Genomic DNA, 8,151 nt, shown 5'->3' with positions numbered 1-8,151 from the left:
GAACAGCTGCCATGTTTTTTCCAGTCTGAACCAATGATGAACAATGACAGACCAGCAAGTAGTGGTTCATGTTGATTTTCTCTGTGAAAGACAACACTTATCCATAATCTCTTGTACAGCCTACTTGCAATATCCCAAGCAAATGCATTTTAAGCCTTGCCAGATAACAATGAAAAACTGGGAACCATCTAATTCCTGTCTTAGTGAAAATCTTTCACATTGTCATCATTGAAAATCTAGACAGCAGACACCACCTGTAAGAATAAATGAGGTCCCTCTGAACCTGAGCCTGTAGAACAGTAGAGACACTTCAAGTGAACAGCAGCAATGTAACTTGCCTCTTCTGAAAGCAGTTACACCTTCATCTCAGTGCAGCTGTCTGAGGAGGCCCTTCAGAGCAGAGCGATGAAACATGGAGATCTATGGAAACAATCCCCACGAGTTGCGTGAGCTCAATCTCAGCCCGCTGTGAAATAAAAGGACACTCCATCTGAGGGGGATATTGTGAAAATGGAATTATGACTCAGAGAAAAGAGAGAGAAAAGTGGAGGAGGAAAAAAAAGAGAGAAGAGACTGGCAGCCCTTTTACAGTTGGGTGCGTCAGCCCTGCATTATTTCACACTCTCCATCTGCGGTCGCCCCCTTGTCACCGCCGTAACCTCAACATCCCCCCCCTGCCCCTCCTGCTTCATCGTGGAGGTCCCTCACAAAGAACCCTTTTGTTCTTGCCGTCATCGGTCTCACATCTTCTCAGCTCTGATCCTGCGTGAACATCTCCGCAGGGAAAATACAAATAAGGGAAAAACAAGGCTGGGACACAGAGAAAGTTGGAGGATGATGAGGTCCCAGTAGAAGAAACCAGCTTTCCCAGATCAGGAGTCTGGCCATGTGACGCCAGGAGCCACAAAGTTTTTGTGAGCTTATGTGCGTGATATAGAGGGTGTGACAGACTGAATGGAGTCCTTCTGTATTCAGAAAACTACAAGTAGCTTGAAGCCAGACTGAGAGACACCTGTTGAAACTGAAAGCTGACTGTGACACACTGTATTGTTTTCTTGAGGGTGAAGAATAAAGAAACTCACCCAAAATTTTCTCTCTATTTAAAGAGATTAATGTACAGATGAGTGTGACATGGTTGACAACAGCAATAAACAACCCAAAGCAAAGCTGATGTCCTTTCCTCCATCTCTATTAAAAGCCCATGAACCCAAGAGACAGAGCACAACCCTCTAGCAGAACAGTGCGAGGCCCATGTCCCATCATTGATTACTCAGGGAACTGGAACGTACCGTGTTGGGGGTCCAGGCCCTTAGGCAGGGCAGCAGTCCATCAGAAGACCAATGCAACCAACCAGGATTAGAGTACATAGAGACAACAGACCAATGTGCCTGTAGTCATCCTGTCTAGTCTGGGGAATGGGCACATAACACATAAGCTCACTGGACCAGTAGAGTTATGTCAATATTGCCTTATTCAGAGTGGCTCCACATTCATCTGGTTGCTTAATAAGGCTGGTTGGTAGAGAATACCAATAACATGTCTCTACATAGACTAGAGTTCAGTCCATATGTGTTTCTGAGTTACTGATATGACCTCTTGATACAGAAAAAATCTAAGTTTGTGAGATGATTATTTTATTCTTGTGAGGGAGTAAAAGACTCTGCAACAGCATTTAGATCATCATGGGAAAATTCTCCATTGAAACCTGTACAGATAAAATCATTTTTACAGTACGCAGCTCTTTATGGCTCTATGGCACCAATTAAATGGCAAGATAAGTGTAGAAAACATACACCATAAGTGAACAATAAAGCTAATGGCAACTAAGCGAATGTGAAAATAACAAGCCTGGCCAAAAGTAGTTAGAAAACAACATTTTAAACGATTGGTGCTGAAACGTATTAGTTGATAGTAGATCAACAGAGAATTTTTAAAATAGTTGAGGTTATTAACCATTTATTTCCCACTTTTCCTCTCTTCACCCCCATTCTGTCATCTGCCTCTTGACCTTATAACCCGAAAATCAACCATCTGGAGACCCCCCCACCCTCCACCCCTTTTTCTTTTTCATTATTATCTTATCATTATTATTATTATTACACTTTTAAAGTTTAATGAACCTTTGTAACTGCCAGAGATGATAGCTGTTCCTTGTTTGGCTTTTCTAGATTTTTCTGTGTCATGACATATGTGTGACTGTCGAGTCTCTTGTGCAATCTCTGTTGTTAAATCAAAAGGGCGCAAAAAAAAAAATGTCAAGGAAAAATGCCAAACATTTGCTGTTTCCAGCCAAGATTTGCTCCTTTTCTGTGTTTCATATCACTGTAAATTTAACAGCCTGGTGTTTTGGACTGTTGGTCGGAAAAATGAGCAATTAGAGGATATCATCTCAGGCTGTGGGAATTTGAGATGTGCCTTGTCATTATTTTCTCACGTATTATAGACTAATCAAATATGCAATTCATCATGAAAATAATCAACAGCTGAATTGTTTTTGGAAATTGTTGTTCATTACTTCTGTTGTGGAGGAGTAGATTTATAATCTCTAAGTACAAATTAATAGTACAAGATGAGCATACATTTTCATTAACATAAACACATTGTACATTATGAGAAAATCAAAGAGGAACTGACAACACGTACGAAAAGAATCAACAGACAAAAGCAGTAAAGAAATATTTCCAACGTGTCGAGAACTGAAACCTTTATAAAAGTCTAGTTCTGTTTATATTTTTTTTCCACGTCCTCTAAAACGAAGAAGCAATCATCTTGTTTTCCATCGAATTCATTGCACAATCCGAGTATCCCACCCCACCCTGTTTCATTTTACTACAATAGCCTCCTTGTTTTAGGGAATTGCAGCCTGAATGGCACCATGCTACATTATCATGATATTCTTCCACAATGCAGCTAAACGGGCTCATTCAACCCAGATGACCTTCCACAAACCCCAACAGAGTTGCCAATAGCTGCCCTACAGCACAAAACATAGGCTCATTAAAAATCTCATTTGAAAAGCTGCCGAGATCTACGGCACCATCTACTTTTAGTACAGCACCTTTGACATGGAAAAGGGGTTGAGGAGTCTGTACAATGTTTGTCCTATATTGATGAGAGGAGAAAGTAGGGCGTTTTCGTCTGTGAATACAGTAACAACATTGTGCTCAATTGTATGATGATAATAGTTGGTTCTGACAAGCATGAGTTTGAGAAATGTGTCAGCTGGGATCCAAAAGAGATCAAGAATTCAATTTCAAAACAAGAAGAAAACCTTTAGTTTCATAGTGTGAAAGTAATGACTGTCCTTACAACTACTAAAAAAGTGCTAAAGGTATTAGTAGAAGGTGTATTACGCCTAATTATTGTTCTACTTTTAGAGGTTTTGCTATATCATTTGTTCTGAGGTATCCATTCCTTTAAATGCTTTATAGCAATATTGATTTACAGCATTTCTGCATCAATGTGATGAAGTACCTTGACTAGTATGTAATGTACAAAAACAGTCATCTCCATGTATTCATTATGTTATCTGTAAACACTTTCTTAATCGAATGTCCAGAAAATGTATAATATCACTATATATGTTGATATCGCAATCTAAAACTATATGTACCACGATAGAAGAATATCCACGTTGTCCACCCCTTACACAGATAAGAGCAAATATCCTTCGGCTCTGATTTATTATTCCTGCTGTAACTCACCTGTTTGAAAATGAACTTGTCCTCTAGGTTGAGTTGCCAGGCGGTGACGACATGTATGGTGGACAGCACAGCTCCACTGAGCACAGCAGCTCTCATTCTGACCGGCAGCAGCGTGTAGATAATGTAGATGAAGAAGACCGTCCACCAGATGCCCTCAGAGGCACTGCGGGGATACACCATCAGCACCCCAAAAACCTGCACTACAATCAGCACCCCGATCACTAGGTAGCTCACAATCCACATGTAGTCCTGGTGGAAGCCGTTGCGGTTGCACACCACCATCATGGCTAGGAAAAGAGCCATGGCCACAGAGAGTACTGACATGTAGGCCACATTTAAGTTCCCGGGGTAGCTGTGGAAGGCCAGCATGACCCCACACACCACCACCAGCACCCCCATCAGCATGGTCAGAGAGCTCTGGTTGAGCCTGAAGAAGTAGCGCTGGTACAGGCGCTCAAGCTTGGCTGACTGAAATTTCTTAGATTGGAAAACCCACACAACCCGCATCCAGCAGTCCACTGCAGACATCGTCTTGCAGTTGCTCTCTGCCATTTCCCCTGATTCCTCCTCTTTCCTGCCCTTCAGTTCACCATCTTCAAAGCCCAGGTTCACAGCCTTTAGACCCAGATCCCCACCACCGCCCATCCTTTTCCCGTAGTGGTCCTCCTGCCAGCCACAGCGCAAGCCAAAGCTGCCCCCACTGGTGCCCGCTCCACAGTGGTAATGCTGAGGGGCCACATTAGGGGGCTCGAGATCCTCAGGGTCCCTCAGGCAGCTCATGTAGCGTGGGTTGCACAGAGATGAGCTGTCCTTCCTCTTTTTGCCGTTGCGCTCTCCCCATGCTGTCTTTCGCTCGTCCACTCTGCCTCCGAAGAGGCCTCTGGCCCACGACATCCTAAACAAACACAGGGACGTAAACAGAACACAAGACAGCGCTGAAGCTTGGCCGTTTCATCTGAACATCTTACATGCAAAATGTCAATTTAAGAGATGATGATGTAAAGACTTGAGGATACTCTCACCTGTGTGGGCTTTACTGCGTGTAGCAACACTGCGCTCTTTGGCCAGGCCACTAATTTATCCCAGCGATTACACACCATGAGCTCAGGCTGGCCAGAGGCATCAGAGGTTTGTCTGCATTGGAGGGGCCTTCTTTTGTAGAAACAGTCAGCGTGTAAGCCCTATACACCACCTAGTGCCTCTGTAGACCACCTGTTTTCCTGGAAAAATACACAAACAACACACATAATGTTGTTGAGATAACATTGCCTGAGGAACTACCACCTGAGGATCAAGACCATTATGGATACATTATGAAAAAACACACATTTGTCATACTGCATCTGTTGATGGGGCTACACTGTGCATTTATTCATTTGTGTGTGCATGTCTTTGTCTAGATGTACTCTGGCATAGAGTTTGACAATCAATAGTAGAGACGGGGAATAATATCTAGTAAATGGCTTGTCCGTTCCACTCTCCCTCATCACCTTCCCCCACCAGCCTGGGACAGCATTTCCATGGAAATGATTCGCTGTTTTGTTTGCAAAACACTGGATTGTGACAACAACAGTGCCGCTGGTCAATTTTGTCATCAAACCATAAAGTTGAACATGGTCCTGTTTCAACAAAGCTCCACTGATTGCTAGATTTTTAAACACTGACCACGGGGACTGTTGGATGAGGCTGACAACTCTTCTTGGTGGATAGCACTTTGCTACACTCTATCACTGCAATCTGCCCCTAACATCTTGAGTGGGCAGAGATGGGTGTGCTCTATTTGACAACAAAGGCCTACTGAGTGGGCACCGTCCGAGATCAAGAGCTCTCCAGTCCAGATTAAATTGTCCATGCTTCCCCCATTAGCTTTGATGACTCACTATGGCTGGCTTCTGGCAGCACATGTCAAGGACACTGCTAACCTCTAAACTTAATAAGCAAATCTCTGCTAGACTGACTGAGACAAACAGCGGGAAAAGCGCACATGAACGGCACACATAGCCAAGTTTATAATCAACAGCAGCTTGTAATATGAGTTGCTCCAACACACGCATCTTTACTTAATTGAATTGAATGGATGGTGTCAAAAATACATATTTTTTAAAATTTAACAAACTTAGTATATTTTCCTCAATAGCTATATTTCAATTAAACTCCCTCTGATAATAATCTAATAATAGCCAATCCCAATTATTACAAACTAGTAGTACAATCAGCATGATATTTCATAATGAGAGCATCGATTTAGCAAATGACCCAGTGTGGGATAATGCAAGAATGCGGCCAGTTTACCTTCTGTTGCAAGCTTACAAGCTTCCAGCAGGAACAACCTTAGTCCTCGACTCACCTTTGATACATTTTACGACAGGTCAGGCAGCGGCACGCGGCACTTATGTAATCCAATCTCCACATGCATGCATCTGCCTCAGAATATGAATGTCTGTACAACATATGGGGCAATTTGAGTCAGCCGTCCTGCATGCATCACAAGAGGATGGTGATGCTTTCCATTACGTTGTAGCAATGGAATAAACAGCAATAACATCCTGATTATTTTGTTTTTGTTTCATATGACACTGAGCAGAAACCACCACTGTCATCAGTGCTAACACAGGCCTGATGCTTTAAAAAAAACAAAAAAAACAAAACATGTTTAGTAATTACACGTGCAGGCCCAGGCTGTTTGGTTGCGGGCGGTCGGCCGAAGCGCATTACATAACAGGACGCTCCAAGCAGCCTACAGGCGAAGTCGACAGCTCTCCGTGTTTAAATGTAGCCTCTTTAACCACACTACACATGGAGACACTGTGCGACTGGATGGCCTCAAGTCAGCCGGGAGTCTGTGGGCTGCAGAAGAAAGTGCAGCTCGACACACATCACCGCCTTTTACCAACTTACAAGGAGTAAAACATTCCGTCGGGCAACTTGCTGTGGCTCCAATCTTGGCAGCGGATCCCCCTGATAACGCAGGGATGTGCAGTCCATCTTTACAAGACTAATATAGAGTGATATCAGGGTCTACATAGGCTACATACCGGGCCTGTCTCCCTCAATATAAACGTCGTTATGTTTAGACTCCAAACAGGTCACTGGACGAGCAGAAATTGGTGGCAATAATATGGGCCAAAATGCAAACTGTTAAACAGCTCTTAATCATGGCTTAACGTTAAATGCCACGATTTTTTTTAAAAAAAAGTGTAAATGAATATAAGGGCCAATGCTTATAGTGTGTACAGTCCTGCAGAACAGTTCAGGCTCCTCAACGGCGCCGCAATCACCACAGTGAAAACACTGGAGTACAAGTCAGCTGTTGGCATCCCCCCCCCCCACACCCCCCGACTGCTGTATCCTCTTACTGCATTTCGGTTTAGTCGACCTGCAACAAATTAACACTGTGCAACAGAGCAGTTGCCCAACACAGCCGCGGGAAGAAAGAAAGAAAGAAAGAAAGAACGAAAAAGCTTAACAGAGGCAGTGTTACTCACCATCGGATATCCTCGTTACAGGAGTAACTGTAACACCGCAGTGGAGCTCCAGTTTAGCTCTTGTCTTCAGTCTTCACGCCGAAGCCGATGTGGGTCTGTCCGTCTGGAAGGTTGAGAGGGAAGAGGAGACACTGCGAGATCAGCCGGACAGCCTTCGCTCTTCTCCAGCCGGAGCTACAGTACATTCCCACCGCCTCGACCTCCCCGGATCCCCCCTCTCTTTCTCTCTCTCTCTCTCTCTCTCTCTCTCTCTCTCTCTCTCTCTCTCTCTCTCTCTCTCTCTCTCACACACACACACACACACACACACTCACAAGAGCTGCATTCCCATTCGTGAACACAGGAGTCCCCCTAGAGGTTTGTGCGTCTCTCTGTGCGTGTGTTTTACACAATTTTTTCCTGCAACGTTATTAATTTGTTCCTTCATTTAATTACGCATCATATCAACTCACAGTGTCACCCAAAATGTATCACAGCTTTTTTTTTTTGTTTGTTTAAGTGGCAGAAACTCACGCATTGCTGTTACACACCACACTCAGACAGCGTTGTAGCACCACCTAGTGGATGTATAATCACTGCAAACTAAGGTCTCCCCAAGCAGTCAAACTGAAACAACTCCACGTTGTATTTATTAAGTTACATTTTTTAGACGTGGTCATTTTCAGAAAGAGTAAAACAAGTAATAAAAACGTGTTTAATGTTTAATATCCAACCAGCCAGGAAGGAGCCGATCATATGATTTAAGTCTGAGCTGTAAACCAGTAAGGTATGTTGACACAGAGGAATCTGTTGACTTTTCATCCTTTAAAACAGCTACACATCCTTGAAGATTCCCCCTGAAACAATAGGCAACAGAGTGTTGTTACACTATACATAACAGTAGGCCTATTCATATGAAGTAGAGCTGTGAAGTAGACCAATAAACTTACATGCTCTACAACTATAGCCTAGTACAATTATTA

The 8,151-nt window shown here is 43.4% G+C and overlaps 1 protein-coding gene across 1 annotated transcript in view; it reads right to left on the bottom strand.

The window, feature by feature from the left end:
- LOC137184449 (adenylate cyclase type 6-like) overlaps positions 1-7,422 on the bottom strand; it is a 33,804-nt gene extending 26,382 nt beyond the window's left edge. The window contains exons 1-3 of the mRNA XM_067592129.1: positions 7,190-7,422; positions 4,727-4,924; positions 3,705-4,599 (exon numbers count right to left, since the gene is read on the bottom strand). Of these exons, the coding sequence (XP_067448230.1) occupies positions 3,705-4,598 (894 nt within the window). The 5' untranslated portion in view covers position 4,599; positions 4,727-4,924; positions 7,190-7,422. The remainder of the gene's footprint in view (positions 1-3,704; positions 4,600-4,726; positions 4,925-7,189) is intronic.
- Positions 7,423-8,151: the final 729 nt, after the last annotated feature.

Source organism: Thunnus thynnus, chromosome 6, assembly GCF_963924715.1.
Source record: "Thunnus thynnus chromosome 6, fThuThy2.1, whole genome shotgun sequence".
Taxonomy (NCBI): domain Eukaryota; kingdom Metazoa; phylum Chordata; class Actinopteri; order Scombriformes; family Scombridae; genus Thunnus; species Thunnus thynnus.
This window is presented reverse-complemented; position numbering and strand designations above follow the sequence as displayed.